This window comes from Desmodus rotundus, chromosome X, assembly GCF_022682495.2.
Source record: "Desmodus rotundus isolate HL8 chromosome X, HLdesRot8A.1, whole genome shotgun sequence".
NCBI lineage: Eukaryota > Metazoa > Chordata > Mammalia > Chiroptera > Phyllostomidae > Desmodus > Desmodus rotundus.
The window spans coordinates 66,407,398-66,430,460 of record NC_071400.1 but is presented as its reverse complement, the minus strand read 5'-3'; the positions used below and the strand labels follow the sequence as shown (position 1 = coordinate 66,430,460).

At 48.0% G+C, this 23,063-nt stretch overlaps 1 protein-coding gene across 2 annotated transcripts; it reads right to left on the bottom strand.

The window, feature by feature from the left end:
* Positions 1-452: 452 nt before the first annotated feature.
* Positions 453-22,002, bottom strand: GRIPAP1 (GRIP1 associated protein 1). Of its 2 annotated transcripts, none has more exons than XM_053917291.2 (26): positions 21,895-22,002; positions 19,338-19,404; positions 19,136-19,197; positions 18,191-18,217; positions 17,237-17,344; positions 14,361-14,511; positions 13,357-13,541; positions 13,113-13,160; positions 12,194-12,225; positions 12,044-12,091; positions 11,805-11,904; positions 10,251-10,328; positions 9,967-10,059; positions 9,099-9,233; positions 8,238-8,333; positions 7,758-7,970; positions 7,512-7,625; positions 6,625-6,702; positions 6,431-6,526; positions 6,249-6,305; positions 6,042-6,141; positions 4,359-4,489; positions 3,136-3,258; positions 2,919-3,012; positions 1,884-2,038; positions 453-1,001 (listed from the first exon to the last, which is right to left on the bottom strand). In XM_053917291.2, exons 1-26 carry the CDS (start codon positions 21,961-21,963, stop codon positions 909-911), a joined length of 2,553 nt encoding a protein of 850 aa, XP_053773266.1. In that variant the 5' UTR covers positions 21,964-22,002; the 3' UTR covers positions 453-908. The 2 variants fall into 2 exon arrangements, with proteins under 2 accessions (XP_053773266.1, XP_053773267.1); XM_053917292.2 differs by lacking the exon at positions 21,895-22,002 and adding an exon at positions 21,638-21,722.
* Positions 22,003-23,063: the final 1,061 nt, after the last annotated feature.

The following is a 23,063-nucleotide window of genomic DNA, read 5'->3' as shown; positions in this document are numbered from 1 at the left end:
TCATCCATCCAAATTCCCCTAGCCATCCATCTATCCACTTACATTCCCACCTGTCAATCCTCTCTACCTATCCACCTACCAATCCATCTATCCATTTATTCATCCCATCACCTATCCATCCATCTGTCCATTTATTTCCTAATCTATCCATCATTGATCCATGCAACCTTCTATTTATTTATCCATTAGTCCATCCAAACACTTACCCATCCTTCCATCTGTCCACTCATCCATACCCACACCCCATACACATTGACCCACACATATATCTGCAGATATTTCTGCTCCACTCAGTTGGAGGGGCTAGTCAACAGCCACTGAAGACAGGCTGGGTGAGGCTGGGTGAAGGAGAGTAAAGCTGCGGCCACAGGCCTCCCTTCCCATTCCAATGGTGTGACCTCACCACGCCCAGTACATCCCTACTGGTTGGAAAGAATGAGGGCAGACAGTCAGTGGGTGGGCCCACCTGGCCAGATGATATTTTGGCTGCACAGCCTTTACACACACACACATTGCTAGAATGCTGAACGTGGACCGCACCCCACCCAATATCCCCAACCCCAAATGCAGAGTAGCCAGGCTTCCAGACATAAATTAAAAATAAAATAAAATAAAAAAGAGTTGGTCTCTGGGAAGGAGAGCTCATGCAGAGATGGAGGCAACTGCCCCTGGGAATCAGGGCCAAGCAGGACCAGAAATCCCCGCTTCCCCTCAGGGTCCTCACTCCCCAGGGACCACTGCCCTAAGATAGGGTCACTAACAACCAGCCATCAGGCTTCCAACCCCTTTAATGTCCAGTCTCCCAACTTATTTGATTTTGGTGCTGGCCCCCATTTCCCCACTTCAGCCCAAGGGAATGGTGTTCTAGGGGTGGGTTAAGGAGGAAGTGGGGGGCAGCCTGCAGGTCTTTAGCTGGCTTCTTCTGGTTGTGGGTCTGGGTCAGAGGACCCCACGCACTCCTTGCTGAGCCGCACAATTTCCTGGGACAGAACTTCCATGTCCTAAGAAACAAATAAACCATCAGGAGCCAGGGAAGGCAGCAGGGGAAGCTCCCTCACCAAGCCTGCGGTGTCCTTCTTACTATATTAATCAATACTCAACTAAGTGTAGCCTGGGACAGGAAGGTGTTTGGAGAAGTTCACAGAGCCCCCAGCAGTGGGCTGGGCTCAGCAAAGGTGTATGTATGAGGGTGTGGGAGCCTCTGGAGCTAGGGATATGGATATGGGAGTGGATCGCCTGCTATGTGTGGTACACTGGAGGATATGACCCCCTACCACCCTGGCCACCTTCTCTTTAGTAAATGGTGAGTTTGCTTCTCAGAAGCAGGTGCCGGGTATGCATTCCTTCTGACTCCTCCAGAAATGGGGGAAATAGTTCAGTGCCAGGATGGACAAGTGGACATGTGGGTAGACACATGGGGGATCCATAGTAGGCAAAAAGGTGGACAAATGAACTGTTCAGAGGACAGATGAAGGGCAACAGGTAGGCAGGCAGGTTGCTGGGTGGGTAGGTAAAAGCTAGGACAAGGAGTGTGATTGATGAGTAGGTTTTAAGAAAGAGAGCAGTAGGTCAGGAAATGGGTGGAAGGACAGGGGGCAGATGATTATGGGTACGGGGCAGATGGACAAATAGTACAGTGGGTCAATGTAAGAGCTGGGTGACTGTGTGTATGAATGGATGAGTGGATGGATGCAAGGAAAGAGGGAAAAGTGAACCAAAGTGACAATAGTAACTTGACTGGAGGATGGGAAGATAAGGATGAAGGAATGGCTGGAGAATGGGGTGGGTAGATGGGGGAGACTGGCAGATGACCTAGGGCCTGTGTGGCAACTGGGGAGTTGGGTGGGTGCTTGGACAGATGGGCACACTGGTAGGCTACTCGCCTTATGCAGGTGCATATTCTTGGTGAGCTGCTCCTCCAGCATGTTTTGTAGCTTCTTGTTCATCTCCCGAAGGTTCTCATCTCCTGGCTTCACTAGGTCTCTCAGGACACTGCCCAGCCCACTGCGGTCTGTGTGGCCTGCTGCCACGGACACATCTGCAAGGGCCCAGGCTGAGAGCTACCCCCTCAGCAGAGCCAGAGGAGAAATAGCCAGAGACAGAGCAGAAAAGAAGGAAACAGAGAGTGGAGGAGAAAAGTGGGGGATGGGCCATTTCATGTAAGGGGTAGAGGCTTAGCCATGTGAACCCCGGTTGTCACTTGGTAGCTGTGCAGCCCTGAGAAATGGGGATAATAAGTAAGTCATGGAGCTGGGAAATGTGTATGACAGCATGTGAAGAACAGAGCACAGTTAGGTCTCAGCACATGTCAGTTGGTATTATTCTGATTTATAGGGGAAAAAAAGGGAGAGAAGAAGGTTTGAAAGAAAGGAGAAAAAGAAACAAAGATGGGGAGGGGAGAAGAAAGAGGAGAGAGGAGAGTAAGAGGGGAGAGGAAGGAGAAAAGTGAGGAAAAGATAAGGACCCCAAAAGTATACACATACAGAGAAAGAAAATTTCTGAAAAAAATTTTTTAAAAAAGAAGATTTCTTGAGATAGAACATTACAGACAGGAACACTGTGACAATATGAAGGGAAAATGGGACACAAAAAGAGATAAGGAGAAGAGATAAGGGGGAGAAAGACAAGGAAGTAACAAAGGGAGAAGAAAGGAGGAAGAAGGCAGAGAGACACACTAGAGAAAACAGAGTGGAACGATGACAGAGATCCAGAGAAGAGGGAGGAGCCGAGATAAGAGACAGAATAGAAAGACACACAAGTGTGGGCCTGCCCTGGTATCCCTTCCGTCAGCTGTGGTCTTGTCAGTAGCTTTGCTGAGTTCCAAGAGAGAGGAGAAAAGCCTTGGCACTGGACAGTGGGGAAGGAGGGAGCAGGGGAGAGGTTGGATGAGTAGTGAGGGCCGGGGACAGGGCACTGACCGATCCGGCTGTCCATGACGTAGGTCTCAATGATGGCGCTCTTTCGGCAGAGATCCTCTGCCATGGAGGCGCTGCTCACTTCCAGGTGCTTCACCTGTGGGGTGGCCGAGCCCACCTCAGACCCCATGACTGCATATGTTTACATGAGGAGGGGCCAGCCAAACAACCACCCCACCCCGGCCTCCTGGCCATGTAGGGATGAGCAGGCAAACAGCACCTTCTCCTCCAGCATCCATTTCTCCTGCTGTGTCTCTGCCAGGCGCTGAAAGAGCTCAGCCACTTCTTCATCTGACAGCTCTGCCGGCCTCGGAGGCTGTGCCTGAGGGCTGCTAGATAAGGACTGCAGGGAAGAGGAAGGGAGAGGCCACCACTGACTCAGTGCCTCCGACCCAGACACGGTCAGGGTTAAGAAAGACAATGACTTTCTCTTTCAGGGTGTTGGGGGGAGGGTGGGCTCTGCACCTAGGGCTGTAGTCAAATCTTGGCACCCTCAGGCTTGATCCCCCTTTGCCTAAAGGGGGAGACAGGAACAACCACGTATAGCCTTATGGAGAGGATGGAGAAGCCATAGCACCCGTGACCTAAATTCCAGTTGACAGGAAAATTATGGGAGAGAGGAACCAGCTAAATGATACCACTAGAAAGCCAGCAGGAATATTCAAAAGGCAGAACACTTTCTGCAGGTCAACTGGGCTGGTCTCTTCTACAGGTTGGTGTTGTGAAAAAAAGGGACCACACTAGATTCCAGAGACTTAAGGGACGTAAAGCAACCAGACTCAACATGTGTTCTGAAACTGAATGCTGATTCATAGAAAACTAGCAATAAATGACATTTTGGGGCTAACTGGAGAAATCTGATTAAGGTCAAAGTATTAGATGAGATGAAAATTAACAAATTGGGAGGGTAGCGATCAGCTGAACAAAAACAGGTTACTTATAATCTCATTTAGGATTACAAAAAGAGAAACAGGCCTGGAAGGGTATGAACTAAGAATATATAGTGGTAATCTTCAGGTGAAAATGTGAATGCTTCAGATTCTTTTTTTAAAAATCGTGTGTTTTTAAAATTTTTCTGATGCACACACATGGAGTAATAAAAAAATATCCAAACAAACGTAGCCGGCAAGGAAGCTGATATAATAGACAACAATAGCAAGTGATAGTCATGAGCTAGAAAAAAGGACTTCCTACAGGGATGATGCACCTACTAAGAACCACTTATTTTATGGCACCAGGAAAAGCAGAATTAACCCACAGATAATGAAAAGCAGGGTTAAAGGGAATAATTTGTCCATCCCCTATTTAGCAATCTAAAACTAAGCTGGTGAGCTTGGGGAAAAGTTGGCAAGGAAATGTGTGTGCTGGGTCCAGAAGGAAAAATGAAGGCACCAGAATTTGAGTAGGAGAGACTGGAGCTGTCGGCTTTTCCTTGCCCCTTACCCTGGCTGGAATGGTTGAGCTCTCCTTCTCCCGCAATATTTCCCGATAGCTGAAGGAGGAGACACTACTACTGTCCCCAGTCTGGGTCCGGCTTGGTGAGTTCATCTCTGAGAGAACCAGCTCCTCAAGGCCTGGGCAGAGAGAGAAGAGAAACCTGAGCTCCAATTCCCCAGGGTCCCAGGGCAGTGACTGGCAGGAAGAGGCAGAAATAGATTTGACAGAGATGGAAAGAGGCAAAAAAGGCACTTGGGCACACAGGAGGATAGGGAGAGGCAGAATCAGAAAAAGAAGCTGCCTCTCTAGGCAAACCCACACACACCAGAAAAGAAACAAAGGTGAAGAAATGGGGGAAATTCCATGAAGTGGACACACACAGACATGAAAGTGGCATACACACTCATCAGAGTACAAACGGCTGGAGAGGGCACAGGGGAATATGCGCATGCAGAGATAAAATCCCAGAGACAGCAAGCTGGAGCAGATGAGAGAGGAAGAGACCCTGGATAAGGACACGAGTCAGGGCAGAGACAGAGGAAAAGATGAAGCTCACTCTCGTAGTCAGGCACCTAAATCTGAATTTCATCTAACAAAGAGAATATACAGCATACAATTTGAATATGTTTGTTGATTCATACTTTAACCTGTAGCAAAACAGAAATCAAACTCTTCTTTTATAAAAATGGGTTACTTCAGAGACAGACTGCCTTGGAGAGACATTGATTTAGTGAGACATATATTCATTTTTGCCACGTCACTTAAAACATGGCCACTGTGCTTAGGCCTCTGCTCCTGCAGGTGCTTTGGGGTATCAGGACTGGGGGGCTGATGCCATATCCTCAGGATCTCCTGCAAGAGCAGATTAGTTGCAGAGACACAGGGAACAAGTTTTCTCTGAGCCTGCGATATAGGATATGCACCAGAGTCATTACTGCGTCACCTTCATTTATTTAAACATATTGATAGGCCATTTCTTTCTTGACAAAAAAAAAGTCCAAAGCACCTCAACTTTTGTTGTTGTTGTTGCATCGCCTGGCATAAATGGCAGAAATAACATGGACTTTAGCTGCATAATGATCATACCACAGTGTTGCTGCCTGATTGTAAGTCTGCCTCTCTAGCTTACCTTGGACTTCTTAGAGGACCAAGACATGGAGGCTTTCCCATCAGGGACCCTGGAGCCGGGGGCCTCAGTCCGTATTTATAGATGAGAGAATGGATAGAAGACATTTAGAGACACTAGGTGAGGTGCAGGAGTGTGCATGTGGTGGTTGTGGGGTAACGGCCAGAAGCATAGACAGAAAAAGACAGAAGAGAGACAGAGATAGAGAAAGATAAAGGAAGAGAGAAAAGAAAAAGAAAGGTGGGAGGAAAAGAGGAGGGAACTAGAAAAAAAAGCATGGAGAGAAAGGCAGATACAAAGAGAGATGACATGAGCAGGCAGAGAGACAGAAACAGAAGAGACATAGCAAAAAGGAGAAAGAGACACAGTAAGAGATAATGCAGAGAAAGATAAAAACAGAGGAGAGAGACAGATGCAGAGAAAAGGGAAAAGACAGATCAAGTTCAAGAGGGACAGAAGACACAGGAGAGCTGGTGGAGTGAGGAACAGGAAGCAGCTCTGGCCTTCAGGCGCAAGCCCTGCCTCCCTGGGTCTCAGCCTCCCTTGAGGTCTGGGTCCCTCACCGGAGCGGCTCTTGCTGTTGGTTAGGATGTCCTGCAGCCGCTCCTGCAGCTTATCCGCCCGTTTCCTCTCAAGGTGCAGCTGCCGCTTGAGATCCTTGAGCTTTGGGGGCACAGAGGGAAAGGTAGGGGCTGAGGCCCAGTGGAGCCACAAGTGGGAGGATGCAGGGCAGGACAGGGCTGTGCTGGGACATCACCTCCCCCTCGTACCGCGGCACTGCCTTTTTTCTCCAGGATGCGCTGCCCATCCACTGTGTCCTTCACTTCCTGTGTGAAAGAGAAAGCATCGCTAGTGGGTGCTAGAACGGCTGCATGCACTGTGCTCCCTCCCTGACCCATTACTGCAAGCCGAGGCCTGGGGTGTGTCTGAGGACCATGGGGCAAGCAGTAACCTGCTTCAGGCTGCTGATGGTCTTCAGGTGGCAGTCACGCTCCTCCCGGGCCTGCTGGAGCTGATCCAAAACACACTGTAGCTCCTCCTCCTTGCTCTGCAAAGCAGAAGGCATCTCAGGCCTCAACTCCAGAGACAGTCCTTCAACCAGAGCCTCTCCCTCCCCGGAGATGGATGACACCATGCAACAGGCACCTTCAGCTCGTTAGTGTGCTGCTCCCGACACTGCTTCAGGGCTTCCTCTTGTTCCTGCTGTTGTTGCTGCAAAGATTCCTACAAGACAAGTCCCGGGTCTCACCACAGCCCCCCAGAGGACATCACACCCAGTGAGATGTGTGAGGGACTGAAGCACAGGGTCCCCAGGTATGTAGAAAAGACACTCCTGTAGGGAACATTGCATGTCTTTAGGCAGTACACAGAAGTGTCACATCTGGGGCTGTGTTGTCACATCCAAGACTGACATTTGCATTTACATTTTATTTAATAAACATAATAGAGTGTTTATTGCAGGTGAGGAATGTTGTAAGGCTTTTAAATATATTAACTCCTTTTACATACCCCTCCACAATACCTAGACAATAGGTATTATTGTTATTCCTTTTTTTACCGATGATGACAACAGGCTGCATAGAGGTCAGGAAACTTGGCTAAGGTCACACAGCTAGAAAGTGGCCCAGCCAGGACTCACACCCAGGAACATGACTGGATCTAGCATCTGTGCTCCTCATGGCTCTGTGACACCACCTCTCATGTACTGCATGAGTACATAAACTATATCATGAGTTTTCCAGAGAGCGGCAATAAAAGTTTTTGTTCAAACAAAATTAGGGTATTACAATAATTTCCTGACAGAAGTATAATTTTAGAAAGAAGAGGTGCCTTTTCAAATTTGCAGATCTGACATTCTGCCTTATTGATGGCCATCCCCTAGTTCCTTCCACAGGGCTGCTATTGAGCCAGGGAGGCTGTGGGGATACCCAAGTCCAGGGCATCTCAGAAAGTTCCAGGGCCTAACCACTCCTTGTTTCCTGGTTTGGCATGCCCCCCGATCAGCCTCTGAGACTCACCAGGCACCAACTCACCTCAGCCTCCTTCAAGCGCCGTTCAAACCAGCCCTTGGCTCCATCCATAGAGTGTACCTGAGCTTGAAGTTCTTCCACTGTCTGCTGCAGATTCTCCAGTTCCCGTGTTCGGGCCTGAGAGAGGACAGACTGTCATGGACCAGAGAGGTGGAGAAGCAGGCACCTCACCCATGCCAGGCCCTAGCCCATCAGCAGTGCTGTCCTCTTGTTTTAGAGGTTGAGGTGCATCATCATCTACCCACCCACCTTCTCCTCGCGGATCTGGGCACGGAGCTCCTCCTCCTGTCGCTTCTTGTCTTCATGCAGCTCACGGAGTTCCCGCTCATAGCGGGCACGCACCCCCAGCACCTCTTTTTCATGCCGAAGTCGGATAGCTCCTAGCTCCTCCTTGTGCTGGGACTTCTCCTGCAACGTCTCCATTGCTAGCTCATCCAGCATGGCCTTCCGCTTCTCAGCACTCTGGGGGCCAGGAAGGTGGAGCAGAAGGATGTCAGTCAATGTCCTCCCTGAATGCCAAAGAAGGCCTACAACCCTCTCCCCAGGTCCAAGGAATGAGCCAAAATCCACCTTCTCTCCATCCCCACAGAACTGGCTGTTAGTCACCCATCCTCATGGAACTGGTCACTTTGTGTCCCTTCCCTTTCCCGTGGGTTGGGCCACATCACTTGCCCCATCCCTGTGAACCAGGCCAATCCTTCCCCTTGCAACCTTCCCAGTGCTGCCCACCTTCCGAGCCTCCTGTAGTTCCTGGGTCAATTGTTCCTTCTCTTGCCCGATTTCTTGAAGTTGTTCCAGCAGCCGACTATTGGCTCGTAATGACTCCTAATGTGGGGACAAAGGGGGTGAGTTTGATAAAAAGCCCCCAAGAGATGCTGGCCACCCAGGACACTTCTGGTAGACCATCTCCCTAAACTCTGTAAAGTGGGTATTGCCCTCTCCATTTCTACATGAGAACCATGGCGGAGACCACTAGCTGCTTTTCAGTATTCATTCTCCCTTCATTCCCTAGCAATAAACTTTGTGGTTGGGCACATAGTGGTCCAGCTGATGTTTCCCTGCCTCCCTCACAGTTAGGTGTAGCCATGGAATTAAAAGTGGTGAGCATAGTATACACTGTAAAGGAAAAGGACATGCTGGGCCTTTCCTCCTTCCTTTCCAATGAAATAAAAACATGATGGTAGGGGAGCTTGACCAAGCATCTTGGATGCCAAGATAGTCTTGTATCAAAGGTGACAGAATAGCAATGTAGAAAGAACCTGGGTCCCTGTCAATGGATCAGAAACCAGCGTCCCATACCTGGGCTACCTAGCTCAACTCTTACATGAGAGAGAACTAAGCTTTTATTCAGTAGAAACCACTATTATTCTACTGTCTGTTATGGACTCAAAATGGCTCTCCCCACTAACTGAAGATGCTTAGTCTTAGAAGTGAAATAACTTGGACTAGGACACACACGTGTTAATACATTAGGGAGCCACACTGGACACCAGGTCTTCCTGACTGCACAGTCTTCCCACTGCACCTCATCGAAAACTCCACTGCGCCAGCACTAGGAATTAGAAGACAGGTCACAACCATAAGTGTCACCTGAAGCTGGGAGTTGAGGTCATCTTTCTGTCCCATGAGGTCCTCATACTCAGTCTGCCGCTGCTGCAACTCAGCTGTCAGCTCAGCAGTCTGTTCCCGGAGCATATTCAGCTCTTGGGTCTTGGCTGTTTGGATCTAGAGAAAGTAGTGGTGATGGGAGGTGGAGTGAGAGAGGCCCCTGGGGGCCAGTCACAAGGTGTGAGCCTCCCAGTTCCAGGGAGACAGGGACAGAAGTAGAAAGAGAGCCAGGAAGACAGAGGAAGCATTTCAAAGAGAACAGTGGGAGAAAGATCAACAGGGGAATGGATAAACATGGTATATTCACATAGGGATACTACACAGAGATAAAAGAACAAACCAGTGCTACATATAAATAAACATCATAGATATAATGCTACAGGAAGGAAGCCAGACACAAAAAGGAAGCCAGATTCCATTTACATGAAGGTAAAGGACAAACAAAATTAATCTGTTGCTAGAGGTCAGAGGGGTGGTTATTTTGGGGGAAGTATGAATTGGGAAGAGGTAGAAGGGACCTCTGGGGTACAGAAAACACTGTGTCTTGATCTGGGTGGTGGCTACATGGAGAGAGACAGACAGACAGACAGACATGCTTCACTGAGTGTACACTTAAGACTAGTCTACTTCTTGCACTTTACAGGAGAAGCAGGGATGAATGCAAGAGAAGCAGAGATGGATGGCCAAGAGAAGAAGGGTGGAAGCCAACAGAAAGCAGCTGAGAATAAAACAGAAACAGAGGTGGGAGAACAGCATGAGGTCAAGAATACACTGTCTCAATATGGATCAGAAGCAGAGAGAGATGGGGACCTGGGGAGGGATCACCTAGGGCTCCCAAAGTGTCCTGTACCTGCTCCAGGGCAGCCAGGCTAGTCCTCAAGGCATTGTTCTCAGCCAAAAGTCCTTCTACTTGTTCCTGTGCATCCGCACTCTGGATGGACACCTGGCCCCACACCCATAACAGGTGAGAGTGGGTCCAGAACAGGGGGACAGCCAAGAGAGGACACACACTCATACACAGAAACCACAACAAGGGAAAGCAGGACCCCTGGGGCCTGGCCTGCCTATACAATACCCACTGGAACTGCCCCCACCCTCGACCCCCATATTCCTGAGCCCACCAGTATGATGTACCTGATCTTGCAGGGCTCGCAGAGCTGCTGCGTGTTCCAGGCGCTCCCCCTGTCGCTGATCCCTCAGTTCTGCCAAGCTCTGTGGGGACAAGGTCAGGGGAAGCCATTCAAGATCTCAGCTTCCCCTAGGGTACATAGAACTATACAAACTCCATCTTTTGACTACCTGACAGCATGTGCCTAGCACTTGGGGGTCTTGAGATACCCAGCCAGCAGAGATCTCAGGTTCACCCAGACTCTAGTCGTTTCCCCCAGGGGCCTCAGGCACCCCTATATCCCAGTCCCAAGCATCTCAGAAAACACCCATGTTCCTGGTGACTTCAAACTCACTTAGCCCCCATCCATAACAGACCTCATGCTCACCCAGACTCCAGTTTAGAGGCCCTAGGATTCTCAAGCACAGTTAGTTCCCAGGGACTTCAGCTTCACCCAGACTCCAGACCCCAACCTCATGGGGTTTCAGACATACTCAGTCCCCATATTCCTAGCTGCCAAGAGTCTCAGACCCATCCAAACTCATAGCCCCAGACTCTAGAAGTCTCTAACTCATACAGTCTCCTAATTTCCAGCTTAAGGCGAGGTCTCAAGATTAACAATCCCTCCAACATCTTCCATTCCTGTCCCCAGTCTCTGAGATCTTTAGACCTAGCTAAATGAAGATCCAGCTTTGCCCAGACTTCTCTCCATAGCTCCTAGGAGCCTTAGACCCGCAAGCCACCATATTCCCCAATCCACAGGACTTCAGACTCACCTACTTTAGGGGGAAGCCTGGAGGCTCTAAAGTCACCCAATCCCCAACCCTCAGGAGTCTCAGACCCAACTAGACTTTTGCTCCAGTCTCTGGACATCTCACACTCACCAGTTTTGTATTCATAGGCCCCAGGGGTCTCATGACCACCCAGCACATGTGATCTAGCTTCCTAGGTGTCTCAGACCAATACCCTGAGGGTCTCAAATGCACTCAGCCTCCAGGCCCAACTGTCTCATCTGTGGAAGACTTGCATCTGCCCAACCCCCATAGGTCTCAATGTCACCCAACCGCCCTGGCTGGTGTGGTTCAATGGGTTGAGCACCCTGGTTGGGCACATTCGAGAGGCAGCTGATCAATGTTCCTCTTGCACACAGATGTTTCTCTCTCTTTCCTTCTCCCTCCCTTCCCCCTCTCTAAAAAATAAATAAAAATTTTCAAAAGTCACCCAACCTCCAGGGAGTTTCAGACTCACTCCATTTCCTGGTCTCAGCCTCTAGTGACCACAGATTTCTCCAGACTCCTGTCTACAATCCCCCAGAGTTGCAGATTCATCAAAACTTGTGGCACACAGCCCTCAAGTCCTCAGTCCCTTGGGATCTCTGATTCATGTAGATTCCTAACCCAACTCCAAGGGCTCTTGGGGCTCCCCAGTTCCCATTTTCTTAGCTCTTGGGAGCCCCAGGACCCATCCAGTCACTGTATTTCCAACACAAGAAATCTAAGACTAGTCTCCATTGTCCTCAGAGTGATTTGAATTCCCAGCCCTGGTCCCTAGCCCAATGATCTCAGAATTCAGCCTCTCACCTGATTGGCAGCCTCAAGTTCCTGCTGCAGCTTCTGAGTTCTAGCCAACTGGGCTTTGAGATCAGCTTCCTTCCGCTGTTGTAACTCCTCAATCTTGTTCCTAAGGGTGATGTGGGGCAGCAGGGGTACATTGACCATGGCCTAAGGCACAATCTCCCAGCCCTGCTCCTGAGGTCTTCAGTTAATTCTGTTGGACATTGTCCCTGGAGTCCACTAATACTCCCAACCCTGGTAGTTACCGGCTGTCATTGAATAGTGTCTCCTTTTCTGTCTGCAGACGGCAAAAACTGGCCAAAGAAAGACAGACATGGATGAGTCAATTCCATAAGTCAATTCTCTCCCTAGTTCCACCAGATCCCTTCCCCTACTTCTGGAAAAAACAAATTTACCTTTCTTGTTTCTTTTTCAGTTTCTCAGAGAGCTGCGGGGGGGGGGGGGTACAAACAAATGATAATGATCATATTAGTAAAGACAAAAATAAACTTAATATTTATAGACATTCTTATTAAGTCTTTTTTGGAAACTGAATGTACTTATGTGGTCTTGTGTAATCCTCAAAACAATCCTGAGAAGTATTACTGGTCTGACAAATGGGGAAACTGAGTCTCAAAAGGGTCTTTGGCTGCCCAGCTGATCAGCAGCAACAACATGATCTCCATCCAGTTCCCTCAGGCTTCAAAGCCCAGCACTTATGTCCCCAACATATCAATCAATGACTACATGACAGAATGGTGAGGCTGAGAGGCCTGGAAAGCAGGATCACAACTGCCATCCACAACACTGGGTCTCCAGTTCCTAAGATATGAGCCTGCAGTCTATAAATTCTTGGATGGATGGATGGATGGATGGATGGATGGATAGATAAATGGATAACAAGTAGAGCTTGGAGGACAAAGAAGAAAGGAATGGAGCCTACCAGGTTACAAGACATAGTGAAACCACATTAGCCAATTCCATAATGAAAGCAACTCTGAGCCCTGACAGGGTAGCTCAGTTGGTTAGAGCATCGTCCCCATACACCAAGGTTGCATGTTTGATCCCCAGTCATGGCGCACACAAGAATCAACCAATGAATGCATAAATAAGTAGAACAACAAATCAATGCCTCCCCCTCTCTCTAAAATCAATCGATAAATTTTAAAATTTTTTTTTAAAAAGGAAAGCAACTCTGAGAAACAAGTGTCAGTATCTCCATTTCACGAATGACGAAACTGAGGCTATGAGAGGGTGCTCAGCCAGCTTTGGCCTTGCTAGGGGAAGCATAGCAGGTGGGTAAGGCAAAGGCCAGAAAAAGCTTGGCAGTCCCACCTTAGCAAGTTCTTCCTGTAGCCTGGATGTTTCAGCTTGCTTCAAGCTCTGCAGGGAAGGAAAAGGAAGGGGGTTATCATAAGCAAGGAGAGAGGTTAAGGCCTGTGCCTTCCCCTACTCTCCTGCCTCCTTAATCTATCACCCCACGAGATGGTGATGTCACAAACAACTCCATGGGATCAAAGGCAGAGGTAGGACATCTGCCTGCCACCTAGCACCCCAGCTCCAAGAAACCCAGATTCACCTCCAAGCCTTGTAGTTGCTCCCAGAGCAATTTCTTTTCCTCCTTCTCCATTTCCCACTTCAGCTCCACCTCTGCCAATGGCATAGGGGACAAGGCAGTGAGCGCTTGGCCCTCCACATGGTCCCCGTGGCCTTCACTGGCAGTTGGAGACTTCCTGGCTTCTTTTTCATAGCGTTCCTGCAGGGCTAGTGGGTAGAACAGAGATATGTGATGGATAAGGTGATCGCTGAAGACCCTTGCTATGTGTCAAATAGAGAGAGAATTGATCTTCAACTCCTCAGCAGAGACCCTGCCACAAATGACCACAAGCCTATAAAGCAAAGGTTCAGCCCCATCAACACAAATCACAAATCTTTTGGGCTCCACCAACCACTGAAATCCTATCTACCATCAAAATTAGACCAAACTGGTTTCCCAAGCTCTGCCAACAACTCTCCAAGGTCATGTCCACCATTCTCCACTGCCTACTTACAGCAGAATTCTTCCTATAACATCCTGTTCCCCAGCCACATTCTATACTCTCCCTCTTTACACCGAACTACCACCCACTTCCTCACAAGCCCCAGTTGTTCTCCAAAAGTCCACACATCAGGATCTTCCCATGTTCTTCCATGTTTTCTCTCAGCTTTCATTTCAGACCCCACTGACAATCTAGGCTCAGAATCTTCCCAACACTCCTTCATTTCCCTTCTCCATTTAGGAAACATCTTTCTGACGTTCAATCTGCTAATCTGTAAAATCTGCTAGGTACCAAGCAATGAACTAAACTCACAAAGATACCACTTCTTATCTCTACTAGCCTTCCAGGTGGTGGGCATCACTACATGCACTTTGTAATTGAGGAAGCTTAGGCGCAGAGAGGTGAAATGGCTTGTCCAAAGTCACACACTAGGGTTCATGGCAGGACCAAACTGGATTCTGAAGCCTTTCCACCTTTCCCCAGAAGGAAAACACCCTACTCAAGCCACGAGGCCCCACACATTCCCAGGAGGGCCTCCACGTACCTGCCACATTCTTCTGCAAGGCTGTGTTTTCCGCCTGCAGTCTCAGCAGCTCTCCATCCACAACGCTCCCGGCTTGGGCAGCCCCTGCCCTGGAAGCCCCATCCTTCAATTGCTGGTTCTCCAGTTCCAGCTGTTCCATCTGGCTGCAGAGCTGAGCAGGGGAAGAACAAGGTAGCAGAATGGCAGAGAATCAGAGCAAAACTTGCTGAAATGTATAAAGCACTTGGCCCATGCACTTCACAATTCACTTAATTCCCATAACACTCCTGTGACGTAGATGCCCTCATACTCATTATCCCCACTTCACAGATAAGAACACTGAGGCACAGATGTTAAATTCAAATGTGACTTCAAATTCACACATCTGTTAAGTGGCAATCACAGAAGTTTGAGCATACTGAGAACAATTTTCTGCTTGCCCACTCCAACCTCACTGTTGCAATCCAAGACCTCAGGTTCCACTGGAAGTTGCTGGTCCAAGATGTCAGCATCACAGAGAGCCCCACCTCCATCCCTCTTCTGTGGAGAGCTCTGTGTCTGGGAGCCTAGGCACCACAGACAGCTTTCAGGGCATTTCCAGGGCCAGTACTGCCCACAGCCCCATATTGTCAACCCTTGGCTGTGGAGAGGTGTACAATGCAAGTAAAACTAAGTCCTCCCCTTTATCAACTCTACACAAAAATACAGTTCTCACAGCATACCTGACAAGGTCCTGTGCTCCATTTTCAGATGAGACTAAGACCCACAGAGAATTTTTATTTTATTGCCTGGGTTATTTTCTACCCAGAACATTATTGCTTTAATCCAGTTCTTCACATGACTGGTTGCACCCTTCAGTGCTTTGCTCAAATGTCATCTTTCAAGTAGTATTCCCCAACACAGAAATTCTAATACTCTCTAGCATAGTACTCTGTTCATTTCTTTCTTACCTAGCACTAATCACAATTAAATTTAACTAGTGTGTTTTTGACTTCTTAAAGCTCTAAAAACATTCTGGATCATAAATTCTGATGGACAATTACATTTTATTTTGTAACATAGGGGTCTGAAGCACAGAATCTGAAATCAGACTGCTTGGATGTGAATTTCTACTCTGCGATTTATTAGCTGTGTGACCTTGGGACAGACTACTTTATCTCTCGGGGGTTCAGTTTTTGTTATCTGTTAAACAGGGACACTAACAATATTTCATCAACTTGCAAGAATGAAATGATTGTATAATGTAAAGCATATCAAACAGGACCTGACACACAGTTAACACTATGTAACTGTCAGCTATCAGTACTACAATTAGTTTACTACGTAAGCTCTCCAAGAGTGAGGACCGTTTTGTGCTTCTCCCAAGTATTTCCATAACACAGAGCACACAGCAGGTGCTCAATAACTAGTTGTTGAAGGAACGAGTGAGCTGAAATATCTTAGCAAATAAGTGGTGAAGGGAGGCAAGCCTTGAACTCAGGTCTCTCTGTGAGCACTTCCAGTTCCCAGAAGGAGGAGGAGGAAAGTGTAAAGGAGGTTCTATACCTGGCCCAGGGCCTAGCCTAGGGCAGGTGCTGGGGAATATGAACTAGATTTATGGGAGAACACCTGCCCCTGCCTCACCCTGTAAGAACCATGATACCACTGAGCCTAAAGGCAGGAAGTGGTGAGAAGGGAGGTGATGATGTCGGCTGTATGTGAGCATCAGGGACTCCAAACTATAGGGGACAAGGACCCACAGGGAGGTGTTGTTTAAAGGAGTGATGTGGTAAGAGCTGCTGGTCAGGACACCCTTTAGGGCTTGGTCTAGTAGAAGCAGCTAAAAGTGAGGAGACTGGTGAGGAAGCTGTAGGAATAGAGCAGGTTAGAGGTGGAAAAGGTAGAGCAGGGCCACAGGATGGATATAAAACTTTTAAATAGTCAAGAAACATTTTAGAGGGAAAATAATGAAAGGATACTAGTAGTAGCTAGCATCTACATAGCTGACACTATGTGCAAGACTGTGTTCTTAGTGGTTTACAGACATTTACCCATTCAATCCTCACAAAAGCCCTGCAAGGTATGTACTGTCATTATCACCATTTCCATTTTAAACATCTTGGGAACCAAGAAACAGGCAGGTCAAGTGACATGCTCAAGGTTGCAGTTAGTAAAAGAGCCAAGAGTTTAATCTAGTCCTCCCGGCTCTTAACTATTACTTGCTAAATAACCTCTCCTGGTATTGTACCTGCTTAAAGGTTGTTTTGTTTTGTTTTGTTTTTTTAGGTCTTAACCACTACATTTCCATGTGGAGACTTGGAAACACCATTTTGTTGCCATGAGACTTTTTTCCTTAAGACATACTAAAAACTTAGGAAATCATTGAGCATGAATACAGAATAGAAGCCGGGAACAGAAGACAATGTCTCCAACTGCCCAGTAGATTCAGATATAGCCAGGACACTTAAAGCAGTGAGGAGATAGAATTATCCAACCCAGGATGAATTATGTAGAACTAGAACCCCAAGCTCATCTCAGGAAGAAAGAGAAAAGGGAAGCAGCTCGAACATTTGTCCATCCCATGTTAAACATAAGAACTTTACCTAAAACCCACCAATATCCTGGGGCTCCATAACATCAGCCCCAAAATATGTACAAGGAGATTAAAGCTCAGAGAAAAGGAATGACTTGGTCAGGAACCAGAGGACCTCAGGGCTTGGAGCCTTCTAATCCCAGCACAGTAGGGTAGCCCCATCTGTCAAACCACTGCCCCCCAGCAGACATCCAGGACCCTTTTCAGCACCATGGACAGTGATCCAGGGCCAGCCTCTGTTCAACCACCCTCAGCTGCCCTCCATCTTCAGCCCCAGTAACCCTCTACCCCTAAATTGCCCCTTGGCTATCCCAGGCACCAGCACCTTGCTGAACTCAGCCATAAGAGTGCTATTCTGCAAGCGGAAGTCCTCCTCCTGGCTGTGCAGCTTTGCCTGCAGCATCTCATTTTCACTCAGCAGCCCCTCGACTTCCTGCAGTGGAAGACATGGGCCAGGTCTCCAACGGGAGCAGAAAGGATGTGAGATAGGGCAAATGAACAGAGAGAGGGAGAAAATGACATGGGTGGGGAGAAAATAGAGTACAGAGAATGAGACAAGTAAAACCAGGAGATACAAGGAGAGAGAGATACCAGGAGGGATAAAAGAGATGACAGGGAGGGAGAGAGACAGACATGAGGGGTTACAGAGAAGGTAAGATGGGGAGGGAGAGAAGGACATGAGGGGGAAAGAATGGGAGGAAAGAGAGGGGTAGATAGAAATAGAGAAGATTGGAGGTAGAGAGAAATGGGGAAAAGGGATAGGCAGAGAAGAAGAAAAGGATGAAGAGGAAGAGAGGAAAAAAGGAAAGGTAGGAAGACAGAGAGATTGGATCAGAGAGACCAATAGATGGAGAAAGAATGGAGAGAGGAGAGAGGGGGTTAGGGAAAGAAATGAGTGAGGGAGAGATAGAGGGAGAGAGAAACATGGAGTCAGAAAGATAAAAAAAGAAATGATGGCAGAGTTAAATACAGGTTGGGGAGAGACAAAGAGAAGGCTGGGGAGTGAAACAAGATTCAGAGAGAAGAACAGGAAGATAGAGACAGGGAGTCGGAAGGATGAAGAGAAAGGGAGAAGGAAAGACACACAAAGAGAGGCACAGAGTGAGAGATAAATGACCACAGAAAAACAAGGACAGACACAGAAACATGGCAGTGAGTAGACAGTCACGGTTGCAAGTGCACACGCAGAGAAAGGCCAGTACTAGGAGATCCCAGCATACAGAAATATCCCCACTAAGACAATCTCCGAGACACATTCGCCCACCACAGGTTCCCTTACCTGAGCTTTCTTGCTCTTGCTCAGTGCCTAAAGGTGAGAGGGGAGAAAGAGAAAAGGTGAACAGAGAGGAACAAGTGTCGGGGGGGGGGGGGGCAATGATAACAGGGGGTGGGGGATGGGAACATCTTTAACCACAGAACTTGCATGACAATTTGTAGCCCACAGGAATGATGCAATGAGTGAGTGGCATCCTGCTTACATTCTTTCCTCTAACCTCTTGAGGCTATTCATGGGTCTTAGTATTTAACCCAGGCTCAGGCATTTGGTTGTACTGCTACATCTGTCCAAACACATTTACATGGATCTCTGCCACACATCACAGAAACTGCTGTTCCTCTGCTGAGCAGCTGAGGGCATTGTCAGGTGGGAAAATCAGCACCTTACCAAAGAGAAGTCCAGTTTCCCGACCGCCAGACTTTCTGCATTCTGTATTCCTTCATCTAACAAATATTTACGGAGCATACATTATATATAAAATTGTGCTATACACAGGGCCAGAGGAGTAAAGAAAGAGACAAAGGAGGGCCTTGAATGTCTTGAGGGGCCACAATAGCTCGTTTCTCATCTTCAGAGGACTGGAGAGGTAGGTTCAGTCTCACTTTACCAACAGGACCAGGACAGGGATGGGAAACAGGAGCACAAGGCAGGAGAGTGAGTGAAGAGGAGGCAGAGTCAAGGCAGATTTACCACTAGATCTGATTCTTTAGTTAGATGTTAATGAATGAGTATAAGTTATTGAAATTAAAAATGAATTGAGTAAGTTAAAATTAATTCATAAGTTAAGCAGAATTAGATAAAATTAGGAAACTAAAGAGACTTCCATGAAAATTTCTTGAACGACAGAATGTAACATTAGGTCTGGTTCACAGTAGGTACTCATTGGACCAATGAATGAGTCAAATGACTACAGGGAAGCATGGGTGAGTGAGTGGTGGAGGGAACTACCTTCTGAGCTTTGTTGAACTCCTTATCCAGGTAAGCGACCTTCTGTCGAAGACTGGTGAGTTCTGGTGTGGGGAAAGCATACAGTCTCAGCCTCAGTCGGTGGCTAGGAGGTGATTGGTCTTCCAACCAGGCCTCTGAGGTGTTTTCCCTTGGCCTTTGCCCCCCAAAGCCATCCCCATTTAATGAGACCCTCTTGGCTCACCAACACCATTCTTGCGTAATTCATCTGAAAGCTGGTAATTGTTTGTCCGCAGTTCCAGGAGCTGAGCCTTTGGGGGAAACAGGGAAAGAAAATAATTTGGTCAGGAATGTGCCCTTATCCTTACCATGAAGGTACCAATCCCCTGAGTCCCACAGACCCTGCTGCCCTCCATGTGCCTCTTTAGTCACTCCTTAAGAACTGTACATAGTGCATCCTGAATGAGCTTCCAGACTCTCAGCCCCAACCCCACCTTCTGCAGTGCTACTTATAATCACAGCCAGCCAAACCTCTTCATCTCCCTGCTGCCCCCATTGCTCCTCTTCCAATCCACTATGCACTGACCTAGTCAGGCTCTTGCTTATGTGTGTTCTATGGCTCTCCATGCCCACAGGGTAAAGTTCCTCCTCCTTCCCTGACTGGTGTGGCTCAGTTGGTTGGGCATTGTCCAGCAAAGTGAAAGGTCACTGATTGGATTCCCGGTTAGGGCATATGCCTAGGTTGTGGATTTGGTTCCCGGTGAGGGCGAGTATGAGAGGTAATGGAACAATGTTTCTCTATCACATTGATGTTTCTCTCCCTTTCTCCCTCCCTTCCCTCTCTCTAAAAAGTTCCTCCTCCTCATCCTGGCTGACCTTGTCACAAACTAAACACTGTTCTGATTATCTTTCTGTCAGGGGTGTTATCTATCCTCTTGGCCAGAGCAGGGTGTAAGGGCTTGCCTTCCTTCTTTCCCAATGGAAGAGGGTCTGGTAGTCTTCTGGCCAATTTCACTGAGTAAAAGGGGGCTGCCTAGGGTCCCCACCCTCAAGGCTTCAAAATATGTCCAGTTCCCTTTCGAGAATTGAGGGAAAGTGAAGTATGGACCTTGTCAAACAGCATACACCTACCTACCAGCCTTGTAGAGAGCACTGATGCCAGTTCTTCCTGGAACCACTGTCCCTTACACCACCAGGACCTTTCCCTCGCATGGCACCAGCCACCATCCCACTGGTGCTGTGCTAAAGGTCAGAGGTCTGGCCTCTACAGAATCTTTCCTGCATCTTTCCTCTCCTGGACCCATTGGTCTGTCTCCCACAGTCCTAATCCAATTGGTACACCCTTGGCACCCACCTAGAGTTCCCATCCATCAAAGTCTAATGTTTTCCCCCATTCATGGCCCAATGAAATCAATCTTCTTCACTCAGAGGTCCCCACCCCCCTCAAGATCTCCCCAGTCATGATCGAATGGGATGACCCTACATCCTTCAGAGTCTTTCTTCCACAAGGCTTTCGGTGGGCCAGTTGAATTACTCTTACTCACGCAGAACCCCCTGCACAAGTTACAGGAGTCCTCCCCTTTCATGATCTCAACCTTCCACCCTCAGGGTCCCTCACACACAGACAACTAGTTTCTCTCATTCAAAGACCAATGGATTACCTGTCCTCACTCAGAGTTCCTCCTCTCTTCCCATAGGACCCTACTCAGGGCTTTCCCTTTTCAGAGTCTCCCCATACACAAAATCCAATGGTCTTTCCCAGTAGGGAATTCTGTCAACAAGGGCCCATTTCTGACCTTTCATCCCATCTCAGAGTCCCCCCTCAAAAAAAAAAAATCAAGTGGTCAGAGTACCCAGTTAAGGTACTTCCCCAAAGCCCAGTGGTCTCCACTCCATGAGGTCCAAGGTATCAGTCCTCTGGTCCTCTCTTATTCAGGGACTCCTTTCACCAGGCTTAATCACCCCTAACCATCCAATGGTACTGTCCCCTCTTGGAATCCACTGCCACCACTCCCATAGGATCTCCCTCTCCCAGGAACAATGACAACATGTAGGGACTTGTCCCATTCCCTGGCACAATGGTATCTCCCACAAAAATTTCCACCTCCCAACGAGTTATGGTATTGCCTTCTCGAGCCCCCCCCCATGACGTAAATGACCCAACGCCCACTTCCTTCCTCTGCAAACAAAATGGATTCTCCCTCTCTAGATCTCCTTCCTTCAAAGCCTAACGTTATCATCATCTACCCATGGTGTCCCCGGCACAGGCCCAAGTCTCAACCCCTTCAGGTCTGAATAAGTTATCCCTCACTCTAGGACTCTCTCCTCTGCCCACAAGGCTCAAAGAACTCAGCCCCTTAGAGTCCAATAGTATCTTGCAATTCAATAGTCTCAACACTCAGAACCTCAGTTTCCCTTCTCCGGATCAACCCCCTAGACTCAAGGTCCATCCCAACCAACCCCGTCTCAGTGCCGGTGGCATGATCTCTCTCTAACCCGCCCCTAGTAGTCCATCCCGGTGGTCTTTTCCCCGACGAGCTGCACCTGCATCCGCTGAAACTCCTCCTGAGACAGAGCTTGCGCCATGTTCCTCCCCCCCCACCCCCCGACAGTTTTCTGCGCAGACGCAGCGAGTTCTTCTGTCATTGTGAGGGTCGGACCAAACCACTGGCCAGGAATACAGGGGGAGGAATCTATTCCGGAAGTTCAACGTTTCGGAGACAGAGAGAAAAGAATGAAACTGACAGGTCAGATGAATTTGAATTTAATATTTTACAAGAATGTAGGTCATCTGGTCTGACCTTTGAGCTCTTATAGAGTATCCATTGTGATGTCACACTATAGCATCCCTGTGTCGGAGGTGGACTCATCGGGAAGGAAGTGTTTGCCGACAGAAAATCATCCTTCCATGGTTCTCCTTTAAAGAGAATGGTTGACTTAATAACCATAGAAATGAAAGCGGAAGCTCTGTGTTGGTCTTGTTCTCGCCTTCCCTCGTGTAACTCCAAATGGGAATCCCACCTCCTATGAAGCCTTTGGCCTTCTCTTCCCTTCTCTTCTCTTCTTCCCTTCCCTTCCCTTCCCTTCCCTTCCCTTCCCTTCCCTTCCCTTCCCTTCCCTCCCCTTCTCTTTCTTCTCTCACTTTTCTTTTCCCTTCTCCTTCTTCCTCTTCTTTTTTAAGATTTGATGTTGATTTTCTTAATATGATGACATACATCATGTTAGGTAAAGGACCTCGCCACCAATAAATTTAAATACCTGCGAGGAGCCCTGGCCGGGTGGCTCGTTTGGTTGGAGCGTCGTCCTATACATCAACAAGTTGCGGGGTCCTCGGGGCACATTCGGAAGGCAACCGATTGAAGGTTCTCTCTCCCTCCCTCCTCCCTTCCTCTCTCTCTCTCTCTCTCTCTCTCAAAAATCAATAACAATATCATCGGGTGATGATTTAATAAAATAAAATAAAATACCTGAGAAGAAAGAGTGACAGTAAATATAATGAAAAATCTTCATTAAAAAAAAAAAAAAAAGCATTTCGCCCTGGCTGGTGTGCCTCAGTGGATTGAGCGCCTGCCTGCGAATCAAAGGGTCGCCAGTTTGATTTCCAGTCCGAGCACAAGCCTCAGCTGCGGGCCTGGTCCCCAGTAGAGGGCGCGCGAGAGGCAACCACACTGATGTTTCCCTTTCCCTCCCTTCCCTTCTCTAAAAATAAATAAGTAAAATTAAAAAAAAATTATTGTTATTCAATTACAGTTGTATGCCTTTTCTCCCCATCCCTCCACCCACCCCAGCTGAACCCACCTCCCTCCCAATAAGTAAAATCTTTTAAAAAACATTTCAACTAGTGTTATATAAAACCATAATAAAATAGATATTTCATGGACTTACAAAACAAAACAAAAACAGGGTGGCAAAACACCAGGAACATTCCACTTTAAGTATTAAGGTGCATTATTAGCTTCTTGTGCTTTCC